General features: G+C 37.2%; 1 protein-coding gene across 7 annotated transcripts in view; it reads left to right on the plus strand.

Annotated features, from left to right (window-relative positions):
- CHN1 (chimerin 1) overlaps positions 1–22065 on the plus strand; it is a 176239-nt gene that overhangs the window by 136628 nt on the left and 17546 nt on the right. For all 7 annotated transcript variants that reach the window (XM_011991870.1, XM_011991875.1, XM_011991871.1 and 4 more), the window contains one exon: positions 15782–15866. In XM_011991870.1, coding sequence (XP_011847260.1) covers positions 15782–15866 — 85 coding nt within the window. The remainder of the gene's footprint in view (positions 1–15781; positions 15867–22065) is intronic.

The following is a 22065-nucleotide window of genomic DNA, read 5'->3' on the forward strand; positions in this document are numbered from 1 at the left end:
GGAATGATGAGAAGGACATAGGAAGGGTTTGGGGCCAGGCACAGTGGCTCATGCCTATAATCCCCACACTTTGGGAGGTCAAGTCAGGAGGATTGCTTGAGCTCAGGAGTTTAAGACCAGCCTGGGCAACATAGAGAGACCTCATCTTTACAAAAAATTTATAAGATTAGCTGGGTATGATATTGTGCACCTGTGGTCCCAGCTACTTAGGAGGCTGAGGTGAGAAGATGGCTTGAACCAGGAGATAGAAGTTGCAGTAAGCTGTGAACACACCACTGCACTCCAGCCTGGGAGACAGAGCAGGACTCCATCTCAAAAAAAAAAAAGAAAGAAAGAAAGAAAGAATGGTTTTATGCATAAATACTGGCAAAATACCTTTAATTTTATGTGCCACATATGTATAATAATGCCATATTCCTCATGGTTCATATACAAATATTTCATATACAAATATAAAAGACATCTCTGCCTGAAATGGAATGACAGTCAGAAGTGAGTATGCAAAGTATAATTCAGCAGAGGGTAGTTTAAACTTTGGGGAGAGATTTTTTTTGTGATAAGAACATGTCACATGAGATCTACCCTCTTAAATATTTAAGTAAGGCCAGGTGCAGTGGCTTATGCCTATAATCCCAGCACTTTGAGAGCCTGAGATAGGCTAGATCACTTGAGCCTAGGAGTTTGAGACCAGCCTAGGCAACATGGCAAAACTCTGTTTCTATAAAAAATACAAAAATTAGCTGGGTGTGGTGGCACATGCCTGTAGTCCTAGCTACTCAAAAGGCTGAGGCAGGAGGATCGTTGGGACCCAGGACGTCAAGGCTGCTGTGAGCTGTGATTGTGCCACTGAAAAACAGCCTGGACAATAGAGCAAGACCCTACATCAAAAAAAAAAAAAAAATCTTTAAGTGCACAACAGAGTATTGTGAAGTAAAGACATAGTGTTGCTCACAAGTTTCTAGAAGGTACTCGTCTATTATAACTGAACCTTTATATGCATTGAACAGCAGCTCCCCATTTCTCCCTCTGCCATCCCAGCAACCACTCTCTCTGAGTGTGAATATTATAGATACCTCATATAAGTGGAATCACGCAATATTTGTCCTTCTGTGACTGACTTATTTCACTTAACATCATGTCCTCCAGGTTCATCTCATGGTGTCATATATGGCAGAATTTCCTTTATTAAGGCTGAATACATATTCTATTGTACATATATACCATACTTTCTTTAAGGATATAAATGCATAGGAAAAACATACAATTTTTAAAAGTCATCTCCTACAGTTAACAACATATTCTTGAAAGTCTCTCTGAGAGTAGATTTTAAGTGTTCTCACCACAGAAAATAAGTATGTGAGGTAATGCTTACATTTATCAGCTCCATTTAGCCATTTCACAATGTATTTGCATTTCAAAACATCATGTTGTAGACAGTCAATATAATTTTTGTCAATTAAAAACGAAAAAAAATTTTTAAGTAACCTCTCCTAAAATTTTTTTCTTGTTTTTTGTTTTTTTGTTTGTTTGTTTTGTTTTGTTTTGTTGAGACAGTCTCACTCTGTCGCCGAGGCTGGAGTGCAGTGGTGCGATCTTGGCTCACTGCAACCTCTGCCTCCTGGGTTCAAGCAATTCTTCTGTCTCAGCCTCCCTAGTAGCTGGGATTACAGGTGCCCGCCACCACACCCACACCATGTTTTTGTGTTTTTAGTAGAGATGGGGTTTCGCTGGTCTCAAACTCCTGACCTCAGGTGATCTGCCCACCTCAGCCTCCCAAAGTGCTGGGATTACAGGCGTGAACCACTGCACCTGGCCTGTAAAATTCTTAATACTTCAGTTTACATGTTCATACAATAGTCCAACCTTCAGGGGTTGGTTTTTCCCCCATTTGAGATATGTTGGTACTCTAATGCCCCTTCTAATAGTCTCTTCTATCTTATATTCATTCACCCTTTCCAAATTTAACTGAGGATTGGGTCTTAATTCTCTTTTGCTTATTTTGTAAGTTAATAGGAGAAATACCATATGTAATATTTCATGTCTGTTTCAAGCCTTGTTTAACTGACAAATTGTGCTATCACACTTCATCTTTTTTGTGACCCACTGTGTCAACATTCCCTAGAGGACAAAGTCTTATTAAGAGTGAGGTTTGGCTGGGCACAGTGGATCACCTGAGGTTGGGAGTTCAAGACCAGCCTGACCAACATGGAGAAACCTTGTCTCTACTAAAAATACAAAATTAGCCGGGTATGGTGGTGCTTGCCTGTAATCCCAGCTACTTGGGAGGCTGAGGCAGGAGAATTGTTTAAACCTGTGAGGCGGAGGTTGCCGTGAGCCGAGATCACGCCATTGCACTCCATCCCGGGCAACAAGAGCAAAACTCCATCTCAAAAAAGAAAAAAAAAAAGAGTAAGGTTTACCGTGACTGTTAGTAGGATAGTTAAAGCATGTACCTAAAGAATAACGTACATGTCTTATCATCTTGCCTCAATTATTGTCTATGTTGTCAAGTACTCCATATCTCAGTAAACTTAGTATCATTAGTCAGTGTTCATCATTTGTTATGTAATAGTACGTGACACAAAAATACCATTGCCTTCATCAAATATCCCAAAGGATAGAGAATAAAAAAAAAAATAAGAGATAGAGAATAGAAAAAAAAAATAGAATCTTTTCACTTACTTTTTAACCTATATATTCCACTTCCTTGTACACCAAAGGAAGTGGAATATATAGGTTAAAAAGTAAGTGAAGAGAAAAGATGACAAGCAATGATTTTTCTTTGTAAATATTTTTGCTACACAAGAACTTCTGGTAGCTGAAAACCACTGTAAATTGTTTTTTTGACAAGCAACATACTAATAGATTTTTTTTTTCAGTTTTCTAATCGCTCTTCTCAAATTATCTTGAGATTCTTCTGGTTACAAAATAGGAAAACTATAAAGGAAAAGGCCAGTAGCCCAGCAGTTTAAGAACCACTATATCATCAGCTGCTTATTTTCTATATTTTTATGTTCTTTGGGGAGCAAAAATAGAACTGCCGTGTTTTGTAAGATATTATCCAGACTTAAAAATTAAAAGAACACATCTATTTTTAGGTCATAGTAGTCAGTGGTTTGTTGTCACTTTAGGTGATACCCTCCTGTCTTTTGTATTAGAGGTGACGTTTTGGCTATCCGTGTGAATGGATTTCCGCAAATCAGGCCTAAAATATCATATTCCCTTTTTCTCTTTTTAGAACTACCTTTGTTTGGAGCTTCACCTCTTGCATGTGACACAACACTGATCTCTGCTTGTGCTCTGCCTGGTACACATGCCCTTGTTCTTAAAGAGAAGTCCATCTCTAGGGGGCGTGCTAATTTGCTTTGATGGTTGCTGTTACAGCTCATTACTCCACAACTGTATTACTTCAGTGTGTTTTTCTTGATCTGTTACCGCGAATACATTTACTATTTGATGGAACAGTTGAGAGACTTTTATTGCAAGTATCAGAAAACCCAGCCTACACTGGACTAAGAAAAAAGGAAATTTGTTGTGTCGCATAGTAGAAAAAGTCTAGCATTAATTGAAGATATCCTTTGACTTAGGGGCTTAAAATGCCACCAGAACCCCATCTCCCAACTCTTTCTTCATTTTTAGGCTCCCTCTGGTAAGAAGATGACTGTCAAAATCTTCAGCTCTATATCCTCCCAGATTCTAGTCAGCTTCAAAGACAGACTGTTTGAACAAAGGTTCTGGGCCTGGCAGTCATTGACCAATTATATCATATACCCATCTCTGCACCAGTAGCTCCAGTCAGGAGAAGGGAATGTACTGGCTTAGATCCAGGTCTTCCTCTGCAGCTGGGGAAGAGGTCAGCTCTATATAATTCACATGGATTGGGAGCTTTTATGCAAAAATAAGAAACTTGTTCTGTGTACTGAAAAATAAGCAGTGCCCTCTACAAGATTAAATGTCAAATGAAATCACCCATTGCAACATCTTAGTGAACAGCCTACTGAATATGACAGTGTCAATGTAACACTTTGCTGGGTGAGATGTGCTCATAGAACATGGATTACAGAAGAATCCTGAAGCAGTTCAGTCTGTATAAAGGGGGTTGAAAATTACTGATTTAAGTTAATCTTATTTTACATGTGTAGAAACTGAAGCCTAGTGAAGTCACTGGTTGGCGCTCACATGAACGAATCAATAGAACCAAGAATATAAACAAAATTTCTACTTCCAGTCATGATGGAAGAACTACATTTACCTTCCCATCTTAAACAACTAGCAAACCAGAAAAAGTATATAAAAACCACAGCCAGACATTGATCAATAGGTAGTATAAAACTGATAACTGAAAGAAGGAACACAAAAAAAATTATCCTTAAGATCACTCTTACTGCTTGGAGGCAGTTCCCAGGCCACAACACATAGAGGGGGAGTCGAACCAGAGTCTTGTGGTCTACCCCAGTTAAGGACAAAGAGATTAGGGTGGGGTTGTGGGGGAGGTGCAAAGCAGCTCATATATATGGGGCAGAGGCTGCCTGAGGAGACAGCTGCACACAAAAAGCGTTCTGGAGATCTGCAGAGGAGCCTTCTTGAGTCTTTTGCTGATGACTTATCTGTATATACGTGGGAAGAAACTATTGGGAAACCACCAGAAAGCAATAGGCTAAACAATGGCTGAAACTCACTGAAGACTGAGACTCATTCTGCCCACTAGTAGAAACAGAAAGAAGTCACAACACATGGAGCATTGGTTAAGACTCTTCAAGAGGGTATCATCTTAGTAGTGTGACCAAAATTAGCAGTAGACTAAAGGTTGTAGTGAGGAAAGAAATGGAAGCTGTTTTAAAAAATCCAAATTGAATCTCTAGAGGTGAAAAGTATATCTGAAATGAAAAATACACTGGATTATATTAACAGCATATTAGACACCACAGAAGAAAAGATTAGTAAACCAGAAAATACAATAATAGAAGTATCCAAGATGAAGAACAGAGAATTAAAAAAAAAAAAATGAATACAACATCAGTGACCAGTGGGACAATAGCAAGCAGTCTTAACATAAGTGTAATTTGGGTCACAGAAGGAACAGTGGTGGGAAACCAGGAGACAGAGCAATTATTTAAAGCCATAGTGACCAAAAATTGTATAAATTTGATGAAAAGTCACAGATCCAAAAGTGTAGTGAACACTGAACAGAAAAAAAATATGGTGAAAGCAACATCAAAGCACATGATAAATTGCTGAAAACCAATGTTAAGGAGAAAATTGTAAAAGCAGCGAGAGAGAGTGAGAAAATTTGGGGAAAGAACAGTTTTCACTGTAAAGTGATACCAATGGCTCCTGGCTTACAATGGCTCAGCTTATGATTTTGACCTTATGATGGTCTGAAAGCAATATTCATTCAGTACAGTCCTGGATTTAGGATTGGGTTACATCTGGATAAATTCATCATAAATTAAAAATATCACAAGTAGACACCCCACTCTCAACTTATGATATTTTCAACTTATGGTGGGTTTATTGACATGTAACCCCATCATAAGTCAAGGAGAATCTATACTTTGCCTCAGCCTAAGAGTCAAGATTGTTCATCCCACACAATGTATAGAGGATGTCTCTTAGATCTAGAAATTATACATATGTTTGGTTTGTCTTAAGTTTTATTTTCACATTTCAGTTTCATAATGTGTTTATAGTTTTATGGTTTTATAGAATCTTAAATGTGCACACTTACACTCAAGAATATAAATGCACATTTGTTTAAAAGAATAGAAATTATTTTTATACTCTCTTCTCTGTTAATATCTTTAAGGATTACTTTAGTGTAGGACAAATATGTCAACTTTGAGGAAACAAATTCTTTTCCTTTTTCACTGGTACTCACACATCTTACAAAATTTTTTTTAAAAGCAGTTGGGGGGATGCACATTACATAAAAATAAATAAAGAATGGCAGCAAAATTCTCATCAAAAACTATGCAAGACAATGGAGCTTCATCTTCAAAGAACTGAAGGAAAAGAAACCTATTAATGTTGAATTCTATATCTAGCAAATATATCTTTTAGAGATGAAGATAAAATAAATTTTTATTTTTTAAACAAACAAAAGCTGAGTGAATTCATCACCAGGAGACTGGTACTACAAGAATATTACAGTAAGTTTTTGAGTCAGAAGGGAAATGATATCAGGTGGAAATTTAGAACTATACAAAGGAATAAAGAACACTAGAAATAATAGTAAGCATGGGTAACTTTAAAAGATATTTTTCCTGACTTGGTATCTTTAAAAGATAGTTGACTCTTTAAGGCAAAAATGGTCATATATTATGTAGTTTATACAAGCAAAATGTATGACAATAATGTAGAGTAGAAGATGGGGGAAGTGGAAGTATACTTCATGTATAGGATTCTTGTGCATTACATGAAGTGACATAATATTATTTGGAAGTAGACTGCAAGTTAAGAATGTATATTGTAGACTGGGCACGGTGGCCAATGCCTGTAATTCCAGCACTCTGGAAGGCTGAGGCAGGAGGACTGTTTGAGCCCTGGAGTTCGAGACTAGCCTGAGCAACATGGCAAGACTCCATCTCTATCTAGAAAAGAGAGAGACAAAATTAGCTGGGTATGGTGGCACATGCCTGTGATTCCTACTGCATAAGAGGCTGAGGTGGGAGGATCACTTGAGCCCAGGAGTGTGAGGCTGCAGTGAGCTATGATTGTGCCACTGCACTTCAACCTGGGTGACAGAGTGAGACCCTGTCAAAAAAAAAAAAAAAAGATGTGTATGTTCTAGACCTTAGAACAAAACTAAAATTGATATAGTTAAACTAGCAGTGGAGACAAATGGAATCATAAGAAATATGCAGTTAATTCAGAGTATGTAACAGAAAAAAAAGGAATAAAGGACAAATGGAATGCATAGAAAACATGTTGATAGTTACATTAAATGAAAATGACTCAGACACACCATTAAAAGGCAGAGATTGTCAGGTTGGATAAAAAAGCAAGATCCAGTGATACGCTGTGTACAGGAAACCCACATTAAATATAAAGGGCACAGAGAAGTGAAAGAAAAAGCAAAATTCTCATCAAAAACTATGCAAGACAATGGAGCAACATCTTCAAAGAACTGAGGGAAAAGAAACCTATTAACCTGGAATTCTATATCTAGCAAATAATATGTATATGTAGACAATAATTCAAAGAAAATTGGAGTGACTGTACTTTTTTAAACATAATTTTTAGAACAAGGAATATTGTTAGGAATGAAGAAGGTAAAATTCATCAAGAAGATATAACAGTTTAAAATTTATATGTACCTAATAAAAGGTGCAAAATACATAAAGCAGCAACTGAGCTGAGGGTGAAATAGACAAATTCACGGTTATAGTTGGAAGTTTCAACCCTTCTGTCTCAGTGATAGAATATTCAGAAAATTAGAATATAGAAGACTTGAACAACAGTATCAACCAATTTGACCTAATTGATATTTATAGAGTACTCCACTCAACAACAGCAGGATACACATACTTTTCAGGTGAACTGGAAGATTCACCAAGATACACAATATTCTGGACCATAAGACAAATACAGCCATGTGTCATATAACTGTTTCAGTCGACAACTGACCACAGTTATGACAGTGGTCCCATAAGATTATAATACTGTATTTTTACCCTGTCTTTTCTATGTTTAGATACATTTAGATACACAAATACCGTTGTGTTACTGTTACATATTCAGTACAGTAACATGCTGTACAGGTTTGTAGCCTAGGAGCAATAGGCTAGACCATTGAGCCTAACACATCGTAGGTTTTACCATGTAGATTTTGTGTAAGTACACTCTATAGTGTTCACCTAATGAAGCATTTCTCAGAGAGTGTCCCTACCATTAAGTGACACATGACTGTATCAATAAAGGTAGAAGGGTTAAAATCATACAAAGCATATCCTCCAACCACAACAGAATTAAATTTGAAATCAGTAACAGATATCTGAAAATTTTCCCACATACTTATAAATTAAATAACATACTGCTAAATACATGGGTTGAAGAAGAAATCACGAGATATGTTAGAAAATATTTTGAACTGATTGAAAAGAAAAATACAACGTATCAAAATTCGTGGAATGTGACTAAAGTAGTACTTGTCAGGAAATTTATATCATTAAATGCTTATATTTAGAAAGGGGGGGAAAAGGTCTTAAGTCAAAGAGCTAAGCTTCCACCTTAAGAAACTAGAAAAAGAACCAATTAGACCAAGTACTTGAGAAAAGGCAGTATTAAAGGTAAAAGCAGCAATCAGTGAAACAGAAGAAAAACAATTTTTAAAATCCAAGAATATACTGGGATTTTAAAAAAGGTTTTAACTACATACTTTAATAACTTTCTGTGCATTTTAGTCAGATCTTTTTCTTAGTATATTATAGGAATACTTGCATTCATATTATAATATATGTTAACAGTACTTCTTTAGATGACTACTTTTATAACCAATTCAAAAAGAAATTGAAACCTGGTTGTATGGAAATAATCTATTAATGCAGACTTAACTTCAAAAAATTGTGGATCACATTTTATAGACTGGTCTGAGGGTTTTCTGTATGTCAGTGTTCAGTTACCTATCTATAATGTGGGTATAGAGATTTTCTGTCACTCAGCTGTGGAATGTAAGTGGTTTTTACTGCACAACTATTTACTTATTTTCCTATTGTACCTACATAATATAACCTTAGGGGACTGGTATTTCAAAGAGTTGATTTTTACTACTGATATTTGAATACAAACTCATTCATCTAAGTAATGAAGCTAACTTTCTAAGTAGAAGTGTTTTAGGTTATGGCATTTAACATTTTTGAACCTTGAGCGTGATTCACTTTGGAAAGCTATCAGGGGAAAAGAAATTAAAAAGGAAGTTGCTTCTGAAACTTAAAAGAAGCCTAAACATTAAAATTGTGTATTTTATAATACTCTACTCATATTTTGAAATGGAAAGTGTCTTTGAATTAATGGTTATATTTTTTATTATTATACAATCTATACCTTGTAGCATATAATAATCAAAGGATTGCTTTGAGAACTTTGATATTTTCCTGGGTTTCAGATTGGTGGTTCTGTGCGAGGGGCCACTATTTCAGCTCAGCACAGAGCATTGACACCAGAAGTTGTGTTTGTGTTCTAGCATTAATGTGGTTGTTTATGATTCTAAGCAAGTTCTGTGCAAGCTTTGCATTCATTCTGTAATTTTAGATATATTTCTCACTCAAAAACATAGTGGTGATTGGGAATGTATAGATCATAAAGGAAACTTTAAAAAAATTTAAGCTCTGTTAATAAGGCCTATATTGAATTGTGGTGAATGTATTTTTATGAGAATTGATAATTTATTTTTTCTGCACATATTTAAAATACTGTTTTGTATACCAATTAACATAAACCATTTTTATAACATTCATGTGAGAGCAGAACTAAATTACTATATTGCCCTGGTGACTGTCCTACTAATGGTCAGTCTTGTTGTAGTATGACCATATTTTACTAGCTTTTTCCTGTAGTTACTGCTCACAGTTAAAGGGACATCATTTATTTGTGGTAGGTCAGTGTATGTCTAGTAGGATTTTATGGTATTTCTCTCAATTTTGAACAATTTTCTTACCCTTAAAATTAGGTCACCAATTTTCTGTCATTTGTCATTCTCTTTGAAACGATGCTTCTGTGTTGACTACTTGTGTGGTTAAGTATGTGGCTCAGAAAGACCCTGCAAATTCTCCCCCGTGTGACCACCTCTGTAGCAGCTGGTTGTACAGGCCATTAGCACCTGGGCCCCTTCCCCAGCTGCCTAGTGCCTCTGACTCCTGCCTGCTGCTGGCCAGTGGGCATGCCCCTCTATTCCAGGCACTTAGCCTTGGCCAATGCTTAAAGCTATGTTTCAGCGAGTGCCTGATGCGTTTCTCCTGCCTTTCCTGCCATGGTCATCAATTACACATCCGTTCGATCAGGACAAGAAGACTAGGAATGGTCAGCATAATGTCAGTGCTTAACTGACATCATCATGGTGATTAACTGAACCAAAACCTTGCTCTTTGTTAAAAATTATTACTCCAGAGTTATAGAGTGGTTAGTAGTTTTGACTAGATATAACTAAACAACAAGGCAAGAAGGTATTACCTTAATACTAAAGATACTCCTATAGTAAGTATTCCTCCCAATTTAAGTACTCCTGTATGTATTTCTTTCTAATGATCGTAGCCAGTATTATGTATTTTCTTTTCATGGCATAATAGTATAAATCAAAGTACTTTAAACTGAAGTAGTAAAATTAAGGTTTGATTTCTAAATTCCATATCATATGGACCAAAAAGTTTAAGACCATCTTGGTGAGACAAACATTGGTCACTTAAAAGAGTGCATTCTAGTTACCCTAAACATAAAAATGAGGGAAGAAAAAACTTTGCTGCCCAGCTGCCTGCCTACCTACATTCCTTTTGTTTCGATTTTGTTCATCTGTTCTCTCCCCTCATTGCCCAATAGTGTGCTGGAGAACTGACTCATCATAGTCCCAAATGAGAAGCTGCAGCTGAAATGTCATTGCCACCTTCCCAAGCAAAATTTTATTTCCCATAATGATCATATCACCTCCAACGTGGCTTACATTTGCAGCAAGCTTTTCCTGGCATGCTTCTTGGCTATTTGCATCCATGCTTATTTCTAAAGAGACTGTTTTGACTTGAAAGGAATAATGAAGATTAATGGTGAATTTTTCTTTATCTTCCCATATCGTGGATTTCTTTTTCAGTTTCTGTTACTGGCATTCAAACTGGAGATATGAATGCTATAAACATGATGAGAAGCAGGGTGTTTGTTCCCTTGTGTAAGCCAGGATTTTAGTCTGAATAATGGCAGGCCCAACTGAGAATGACTTCAGTTTTTACCTGAGTCATTGCCCAAGAGACACATGACACTTGGCCTGTGCCATATGGGCCCCTCAATAGCCCACCCTCTCCCACCCTGTCCTTTGCAGCCTGCTTCTGACCAATGCCTTCACTGGTAAGACTGTACTGGGGATCAATTAATTAATCCAGTCTTTCATCTCTGTTTTCACAGAGAGGTTAATGTGAAAGGAGTTGTTCACAGGTTAAAAGCAACCTCAAATGTCATGGTAATAAAATGGTCTTCTTTCCAGTTGCATAAGAGGGCTTTAAAACTAGTTCATTTTGCCCTTTATTCATTAAAGTGTAATTCATGCCTTATACTCTGTCACTTTCATTTGTCAAGATGGACCAAAAGCTTTGGAGGTGGCCTAGAAAAAAATATATGGCCCACTTATAAGGTTGCTTTTCTTGGGACCATTTTTGACTTCACTAATAATGTAATATGCTGAAACTGATTGTTCTTTTGAATTATGTCTTATGAGGCACCATACCCAAAGGAATGGATTGCAGATTTCTAGGGGGTGTGGCAATTCTAGGCAAAAGTCGCTCTCTGTTGTGATCTAGAGCTTCAGGCCCAAGCCCCTGCACCCTTGTGAGCCCCTCCAGGCCTTCTTTCCCACATATCCCACCTAGTTCTTCCTTAGCATCCTGCGACACACAAATAGTCTTCAAGATGCAACTTATGGCCTTTTAATTATATTTTGAATGTTCATTACATTCGGATTTCATCATTTTTAAAAGAGGTAATTAAAATACAACAATGTCTAGTAAACAAAATTGTCTGCAGATGTCAGTGCCTGTAGAATTATCTATAGGAAACAGCACCTATTACCATCGTGCTAGATGGTACAGGACAACTGAAAAGCTATTCTAAGTTGTATAATTTGTGCAATTGATTTTTTAAAGATATCTTTTTCTGAGTTGGCAAAGTATGTGATGTAAACATCACCGATCATGTAAAACTGCATATAAAGTGAAACATTTAGATAAAGCATAACCACCCACTTAAAAAGAAAATATTCATCACTTTTTCTTTAATGTGCTTGACACTGGCTGGTATAGTATGATTTTATAATGTATCACCCAAAAAGGAAACTTGCTTTCATGTCCAGCAACCCTTCTCTGAATTCCTGGCCAGTTTTAGCTCTAGTTCCTATTCCCCACTTTGCCAAAACTCCTCATTTGCTCCACAACTGAACTTACTTCCTGATTCTCAGAGACTGTAGACTGCCAGGCATGAATTCCTGTAGCTTTCTGACCCCAGGCCCCACCACCAGTCCTGCAGAGTCCAGCCCTCTCTCCTCTTACCCTCTTCCCTTCCAACTCAGGGAGGGGGAAAGTGATTTTCCTTGTATTCAAACCTAATTGCTCTGCCCTGGATTCTCTCTCCAACATTTGACTTCTCCAGAGCCTTGCTCCATCAGTGACCCTCTCTTTCTTATGAGTCAGCCTTCCCTTTCCCTTCCACAGTCCTCCCCACCTCACTTCCAAACCAGTTTCTCTACTTTTGTACCTCTGTTAATGTCATTCTGCCCCAGTCACCAGACCTTAAACCCTAACAGACCAGTGACTTTCCCTCTCCGTTGCCTCTGATTCAATTGGTTACCAAGCCCTATTGATTCTGCCTCCTAAATAACTCCAGTTTGTCCCTTTTTCTCAGTCAGCAGTGCCCGAATTCAGATCCATATCGTCCGTTGTCTGGGTGACTGCCATAGCACCACCCTACCTAGTCTGTCTTCCCTCAGCCTTGTCCCCTTCACCGTGTCACTCTCCTTAACGATCCTCAGTGGCTCTGTATTGTTCACTGGACAGAATACAAATCTGTAGGCGTTGAAAAGGCCCTGTCTGCCTCTCCTGTCTCCTGCCGGGACAGTCGTTTCCACTCCACTCAGACTGAACTTCCTTGCAGTTCTCTAAACACCACATTGTTTCTCTCATGCCTTGTATCTTTGCTTTTCAACTCGGGACTTAGCTCACGGGGTGCATCTCTTCCCAGCTTCTCTCACACTTTGCAAATATTTTGATTTAGAGTATTTTCACACCGTGTTTAATAGGAGAAACCCCTTTTTATTTTTGTATAGGCCATCATTTAATAAATGTTTATGAATGAATAAAAATGACTAATTAATGAATAAAATCAGTATTTGTTTTGATGACCTTTAGGGGAATAAAAAAAGACTCAAAGGCTACAGTAATCAACTTTTTACAACTATAATCCAGTGTCATAGAGTCATAAAGGTTACAGAACAAAGGAAACTTGAGATATATGGATTTTAGATATAAAAATTCTAGTGAGTTTTAGATATAAAAATTCAAAAGGGAATCCAGTTAAGCCCTGTTATACAAATACAGTTTTGTAAGCTGCTGGTTCTGCAAGGCCTATTTCTAGAACGTTTTCATGGAGAGCTACATAAGCTACCTTCTGAACGATTTAAAAAACAAAAAAACCCAGCCTCAAATGACTCAGGATGCCTTCATTAAAAAGCTGCCCAAGAATGAACTGTAAATAAGTAACAATCTCCTAAAGTTTGCTTTCTGAGATCCATGTGTGACCCTTTCATTGGAGAACATGGGTCTGCTCGGACAGTTAAACAGTTAAAATCCTCCCTTCAGCGTAGCTAATACAAAGAAATATCCCAGGCTTTTTGAAACGCCACATTCACTGCTACTTTCCCGAAGGTGAGGAAAGGACTGCTTCTGTTACAACAGCTCAGTAGCCAGTGCTGTTTCCCAAATGCCTGTTTGTTTAATAACAAACAAAACACCATCTACTCTTTTTGCTCTCCCTGTGTAACTTTCAGACGCTTTCTCATGAGATAACTGATAGGCACAAAATAATTCCTGGGACTTCCTTCATACTTTCATTGCACCTTTAGTCACCTTACCAAGTAAATGATACTGATTATCCTGAGGTTTGGCAACCTATAAGTGAGTTTGCATCCCAAAGACTTTCTCTAAAAGTAGCTTCACAATTCTGTTGCTGTTTCATGATTATATAACTCTCTTTCTGAATCAGCACTGTCTACTTCACTCATTCCCATAAGAAGAAAGCACGATTGCATGCTTTATCCAGTTTTATCCACTCGGAAGAACACAGGGATATTACAGAGTATCTGGATGTTGATCTTGGGCTCTACTTCAGCAACTCCAGGAAATACTTTGAGTTTACAGGCTCTGAACATCGTGAACAATCCAGAGGCAACTGTGCCTGCATTCCTGACCCTCCTCCATAAAACACATAGAAGGGATTATGGCCTTCTTTTCAAAATCAACATAAAATTTTGTACTCAGACTCAGTTGGCAAGAACAAAGAGTCACAAGCACATACCTGCTTTGAGTGAACCCGTGGCTATCCATTGCAGCTTTATATGGATATTTGGGCCAATGTAGTATTTTGAATTCTGATATACTATATTTCATTGATTCTTATATGCACATTTTATTTTCCATTTTAATGTCTCTGAATTTGGGATTTATCTTACAACCAATGGCTTGTCATAATTTAATTGGTATGGTTTTTCTAAATGGAATACATAATGGTATGTCTTACATTTATGGTATTTTCACTTGAAATAAGTTTCGTATCTTAAAAATCATTTACTTGGTTTCTAAGACAGTCAATACATTAATACAGCAGTTGTAAAAATGACAATCTTAGCTGTGAATTTTATTATGTACAGTAGTGGTTTGGCAGATATTTATGTTGGAATCAAATTGTAATTTACTGATAATATTAAAATTTTTTTTCATTTTTTAATGTTTAGAGTTTGGACTCATTGCTTCTGCAAAATATTCTACCAATATTTTTTCATCGGAGTTAACGTAGAATGCCTTCTCTTTCCTGTATTTAAAAGAGATAGGTATCTTAACATTTGAATCCTTTCTTCTTTGGGGATTCCTTTCTTTTTCAAGGAAAAGAAATACAGTAGAAAGAACCTTTGTGAGCTGGAATGGTTAGCGAGTAATTACTTAAACAATGTTTCTGATAAACTGTAGCTCTGCAGTTTCTAAAATACATTTATTCTCTTTGCTAACATAATAAATATCAAAAGTTTTAAACAGAAATTGGGCCTTTAATGATTCTGATGTGACCCATCAATAATTATCTCCTTTAATATCTGTGATCCTTCTCATGGTCACAGAAGGTAAATTATCTGAAAAGCTCCTGACAGGACCCAAGACATACTCTATATGGCTGCTGATGCCTTTTCATGTCATAGTACTGTAGAAATAGCATAGTACATAGAAATGCCAGTATTTGTATAGATTAGGGTGCTTGCACCTGAGGGGACATTGGAAAACTCCACTATATAGTTTTCAAAAGTAAGTTACAGAATATTGGTCTGATTTATCATTCCTAAAACAAAGAAGAAATCAAGCTCTGAGAAAAATGTTAACTGCTTGTCAGTTTCACTCAACCAAGATTCTTCTAAATGCAGCCATGTTGCCCCTTCATTACTAACTGTGGGCTGGGTGCGGTGACTCACGCCTGTAATCCCAGCACTTTGGGAGGCCAAGGCAGGCAGATGCTTGAGCTCAGAAGTTCAAGACTAGCCTGGGCAACATGGTGAAACCCTGTCTCTACAAAAAATATCTGGGTGTGGTCGTGTGTGCCTGTAGTCCCAGCTACTCGGGAGGCTGAGGTAGGAGGATCACTTGAGGGAAGCCACAGTGAGCTGATACACCACTGCAGCCCAGCCTGGGCAACGGTGAGACCCCATGTCTCTCTCTCTCAATCTCTCTCTCTCATGTATATATAAATATGTGGCTTGTGTAGTAGTGCTTTGATATGAAACAGTCTTCTCATCCATGTGTTTCCCCGTCCTGAATTTGCCCCTTTTTTTTTTCAGGTCCATACATTCAGAGGGCCACACTGGTGTGAATACTGTGCCAACTTTATGTGGGGTCTCATTGCTCAGGGAGTGAAATGTGCAGGTAAGAGCTCTTGTCTCTGGATTGAGTCAGCTGTGAAGTTATAAGAGGTAAGGTAGAAGGAGACTTGTTGTTACACATATCCAGTAGGCTGGATCCTGGTTTGGTATTATGCACATGCAGTAGGCCAGATTTTCAGGCAGCCACTTTGGAAATTTGATATTTTATCTGCTCTTAACCTTCTGGCTCTTGATGGACAGCACACTAGGGATCTGGCATTAGTCCACTGAAAAGAGAAAAGTCAGCTTGTTCAAAAAGTCTGATAAAAGGAGATAAAAGTAAAGCAGTTATATTTAATACTTGCCTTTGATGTTGCAGTAACTAAATTTATAAAAATGATTTTTTTAAAGCAATGTACAGGGACCTATGATTGTTGCCTTGGAAACTGAATTTTAAAGATAACTTGTTAAGCTGGATTGTCCTTACTAAATTTTTGTGAAATCAGATTGAAGCTTTAAAAATCTGTGAATTCATCTTCAAAGATGGTTACCAAATTCTGAAAAACCACTTAGTCACTAATATTTTCTGTGTGACATTTTGAAATCAAATACATCCAATACTTTTTGTAAAATATGACCATGAATATTTAGATATAAATTTAGAAACCATGAGATTTACACATACAGAAATAACCAACACAAGGATGTATTGAGATACTTTGTGAAATAAAGTACTTGTTTATATACGTGAAATCCATTTGTATAGAACAACTATACTGAATACTGGCCATTTATCCAAGCTACTCTAAATTCTGACATAGGCTTAAAAATAATCATGTAAATTTTAAATGTCTAGTATTTGGTCATAAAAGTTTCCTTCTGCTATTTAATTTGTAAAACTAAAAAATGTCTTCTTACGTGTCTTTTAGCATGAAGCTTTACACTAAAAAGTATACTAAGTATTTCAAAATGGTAACTATAGTAACTGTCAGATTTATCACTATAAACATCATTTCTTTTGTGGCATGATTTTTAAATGGAATATTTTTGTTGTCCATTATGTGCAGGAATTTCTGGGTTCTGATTCTTATTTCTAAATTGCATTTCCTTTGAATAGTAAGGTATATGTGTTGCATGAAAATGTTCCAAGTCACTCTTCTTTCAGTTATTATTCCCTTAGTATCACAAAAATATTATAAGGTTCCAGGCATATATCACCATTCAAGGACCTTCCTGCCACAGGGAGTGGAATAAGAATCCTACATGTGTGGACTTGGAGCTGTGCAGAGGTGTTCGTCAGGGAGTGCCTCAGCTCAGAGTCGAAGCTCAGAGTGTATGAGGAAAGCCTTGCTGTGGCTGGTGGTTATCCAGAGTTGGGATGAGGAACCATCATGAAGGAGGCTATGGTTGTGCCTTTGCTCTGGAGGGAAACAGTAGAATGGAAAGTGTTGGTAAAGTGGAGGTATTGAGGCAGTCTGCATTGCAGTTTCACAAAGGCAGATGGAATGCTCTTTCCAAAGCACAAATTACCTACTGGAGAACAATGATCTTAATGAGCCTAGTTTGCCTTTATGAGACTGTCTTGACCAGCTGATACTCTGCAACAGTTTTTTAAATGTTTTATGGCTGTCACAAAAGCTTTTCTTTCATGAGTAAGGGTGTATATCATTTCCATTTTGAAAAAGTGAAGGCCATCTACATAAGAATTCTTAGCTATTAATAGAGAACAGGTACAGCACCTATGAATAATCTTTGGGAATATGCTACAACCCCAATCATGTTGGAAAGAAATGTTTTGGAACATTTATCATGACAATAATATGGGGGAAAGGAGAAAAAATTCATCCCCATCTCCCCAGCCACCCACATTAATAGCCTCTACCTCTTATTGTGAGTAAAGGTCAGGAATTGAAAGAAAAGCCTCGAGATTTTTCATTTTATGTTATATCTTGTCCTTAAAAGCATTATATTCAATGTGATTTGAACCATATTAATGTGTAATACAAGCACGAATCAGCTCATTTTGAAAACACAGAGGGTTGGGATTTGAATTCGTTCTGTTTTCTATGACAACTAATTATATTTGGATTGATAGTGGGATTCTTAGGTCTAAAGTGGCTTTGAGGCTCATCTGGCCTTTGACTATCTAAATCCAAATGCAAAGAATTGAGAATTTAAAGCGAGAGTGTACACTAGCTGTGATCAGCTGAAAAATAGGTCCCCAGAGATGTCCACTTCTAATTCCCACAACAACATTCCTTGTTCCTTTCATGGCATGAAGAATGTTGCAGATGTCGTTTAAATTAAGGATATTGAGATGGGGAGTTTTGGGTTGCTATGACAAAATACCACAGAGTGGGTAATTTATAAGTAATAGAAATTTATTTATCATATTTCTGGAGGCCAGGAAGTCCGAGATCAAGCTGCCAGCAGGTTCAGTGTCTGGTGAGGGTCCAAGTTATGCTTCCAAGATGGTGCCTAGAAAACTGTGTCGTCCAGAGGGGAGGTGCCTAGAATGCAGTGTCCTCAGGAGGTGGCAGAAGAGTATAAAAGGGGCCAACTCCCTCTGTCAAGCCCCTTTATAAGAGCATCTAATCCCATTCGCAGGGGAGGCGCCCTGATAACCGAATCATCTCTTTAAGGTCCCATCTCTTAGTACTGTCACATTGGCAACACCTGAATTTTTGAGGTGACACTCTCAAACCACAGCAGGGAGAATACCCTGGATTGCCAAGAGAGGCCTAGTATAATCACAATCATAAAGATCCTTATAAAAGGGAGGCGAGAGGTTGATAAAGATGATATAAGGACAGAAGCAGAGGTCAAAGGGAAGAGAAGATGCTATGCTGCCAGCTTTGAAGACAGGAAGGAGTCACAAGCCAAGGAATGCAGGTGGTCTCTGGAAACCGGAAAAGGCAAGGAAAGAAATGGATTCTCCCCTAAGCCTCCAGAAGAAATGCAGACCTGCTAGCACCTTGATTTTAGCCCAGTGAAAGTGATTTTGAACTTCTGACCTCCAGAATTGTAATATATGCTTGATGTTTCAAGCCAGGAGTTTGTGGTATTAATAATTTGTTACAGCAGCAATTGTAAACTAATGCACTAACCACTAAACACTAAAGGTATTCTTTCCAAAGAAAAATGGCAGGCTGTCAGAAAAGAAATGTATATATCTGCCTTTGATTCCTGAGACAGCTTGGTTTGTTCTGCCTTCTTTTTTCAAAATCCACCAAGGCAAAGGAGAGCTTGTCAGGAATGTTTAAAGGAGGGTTTGCCAAAAGCAGCAATTTTGTAGCCCTCACCACAGCCCTTTTTTAAACATCATGTAAAGGTATTGGGTGATGTTCCAACCACCAGGCTGGCAAAGCTGCTGTAGGAGTCAGACTAAATCCAGCTAATACCAGGCAAGCTGTCCCTTCAGGACTGAAAACGCTGGCTTGCTGCTAAGCACACCACAGTGATAAGGACAACTGAGGGAGCAGCAGGGACAATCCTGAGAATGCTAATCATTACATTACATGGGCTGTTCAAAACCACGCAGTGCAAGGTGACATCGCAGGCATTACACAGTCTGACCCACTGAAGTCACCCTTCCTGTAGCCTCCTCTGAAGTGAAGAAAGTGATGTTGCAAGGGCATAGCTAACTGCAGATTGGAAACGGTGCTCCTCCGGCTAGAATATTTATGACCCGAGTAGGTAGCCTTTAAAAATCAAGTTCAAAGGATGGTCGTTGTTCATTTAGAATAGTTCCTCTGAATAGTTTTTTTTTTTTAATTTATGAAAGGAAAGCTTATAGGTTATTATTATGTAATCATTGAGACTGTCAAACATTTGTCTTTAAAAAAAGATTATTCCAGCAGCGTTCCTGAATTGTTTTCATCTTAGCCTTACCAGAATATTCTAAGAAATTAAGAAAGATAATTATTTCAAATCAGACATGTCAGTTTAATGTGGGTTGTTTATGAAAGTGACTTCCTATTTTCAGTGTATCATTATCTTTGCTGCCTCCAAAGGGAAATGGCAGGAGTTTTCCTAATAGTAAAGTGTAAGTATTTATTACTTCAGGTATACAAGCCCTTTTAGGTTGAAGAAAATAAGTGGAAGTAATGTTTTTTATTTTAACTACGGTTTTGATTGATTGTACCTAAAGAGTTATGTTTGTCCTTGTAAGCCAGTGAGAAATTGGTAAGACTTGCTTAAGTTTCGTGGAGTCCCTTTTAATTGGAAACAATATTTTCATCAATATCCCAAAGAATAAAGCATTCTTCTTAATTTTGCTTATGAAAATAATTCTGATGCATATTAAAATACAAACGATTCCACTTTCCTGAGGGGAAAAAAAACCAGATATGTTTCAAAACAAATTTTTGCCATTATTTAAAATATGAACATTCAGAGAGAATGATTATAATTTCAAATCTTAACATAATTATATTATCCTTTAATCCTGTCAATAGAATGTAAATATCAGCTATTCCTTTCAAAAAATTGATTTCTGTGCTCTCTAGATATAAAACCTGTGTTTTAGCAAAATCAAGCCCCAGAAGATTTGAAAGTAACCTAAAGTTGGTAGTCTAAGTAATAGAAATATTTTTAAGAAAGTATAGAATAAAATGTGAGTTGAATTTTTTATTCCTCCTTTCATATGTTTATTCTATGCTTATTAACTTGAGAAATTGGAAGAGAGAAATGTGATTTAATAGTAACATAAAAATAACCTACCAAACCAAGAGATTCAACAAATGAAATCATTTATGGACCTTTGATTACTATTATTATTTGTAGTATAGAGCTTCCCTGAGAGAAATGGAACTATATAAGAGTTATATGACTTTAATAAATAAGTATGAAAACCAAATAAAACCTTAATGGCAAGCTGAAATCTTGATATACTGTTAGTCCCTGAAGCAGCAGTTTTCAGAGCAAGCTCAGGGCTAGTGAATTGCACTGTGAATGTAAGTGTATAAAAAGCAGATTTTAATGACTTTGCCATCTTTGGCAAAGACTTCATATCCAGTCCACCAAAAATTTAGCCTTTGAGATATATTGTTAAAATTGAGCATAACATACTAATATTTTCGCATAGTTTTATCTTATTTAAATAAAAGAGAGAACATCAGTTTAAAAAACATTTCCCTCCTCTTAAATACCTAAATCTGAGCTCACTCATCACTTTATCCAGTCTTCACTGAGTCACAAATAAACTTAGGAACCTGCTGATGTTTAAAATGGGAGATGAATGCTGGACGTGGTAACTCACACCTATAAATCCCAGAACTTTGGGAGGCCAAGGCGGGTGGACTATCTGAGGTTAGGAGTTCAATACCAGCCTGGCTGATATGGTGAAACCCTATCTCTACTAAAAATACAAAAAATTAGCTGGGCATAGTGGCGCGTGCCTGTAGTCCCAGCTACTCAGGAGGCTGAGGCATGAGTATTACTTGAACCGGGAGGCAGAGGTTGCAGTGAGCCAAGATCGCGCCATTGACTCCAGCCTGGGTGACAGAGTGAGACCCTGTTTAAAAAAAAAAAAAAAAAAAAAATTGGGGGATGACTCCAAACATTCAAAGGAAAAAAGTCAATACCAAACCATTAGTGCCATTCAGATGTTTTATGTATATGCATCACAATTTTACTTTTTTGCTTTCTACTGGATTTTTATACATAGGGAAAGATATAACAAAACAAGTTTTATCACTGCATTTTAAAAACCCTACCAGATCAATTATATATATAGATATCTATAAGGGGACATTTGGGTAAAATATAGCAGTGTTTTTTAAACTCAAATCTATACAATGAATAATGAGTACAATATACATTTTTGAATAAGAGGTTGAAAATAGCAAATTCATCTTCAATAATGGAAAATATAACCACGAGTACATGATACACTGTATGGTATACGTGGGGAAAAGTGGTGTGTATGACCCAGTGGGAAGAGGACAGGCTGGGAATCAGCAATCTAACATTTCAAAGTCACTTCTAGCACTTTCTGGCTGAGTAACCTGAACAAGTCATTTAGCCTCTCTCAACCTCATTGTCTTCAGCTTGAAATGAACATATTGGGATAGCTTTTTACCAAGAGCCCTTTCTGACTCAATCTGTGACCTGTGTGTATTACACTTAAAGTATGAAGTATATCAACACTATTATTAGATTTTGAAGCTTGTTGAATTTCATGCTTCTAAAACATTGTTATAAGAGTTCTTCCAGTTCTGGACAAGGTGGATAAATATGCTTTTATTACTCCCGATAATTAT

Source organism: Mandrillus leucophaeus, unplaced genomic scaffold (assembly GCF_000951045.1).
Source record: "Mandrillus leucophaeus isolate KB7577 unplaced genomic scaffold, Mleu.le_1.0 Scaffold40, whole genome shotgun sequence".
NCBI classification, from domain to species: Eukaryota; Metazoa; Chordata; class Mammalia; order Primates; family Cercopithecidae; genus Mandrillus; species Mandrillus leucophaeus.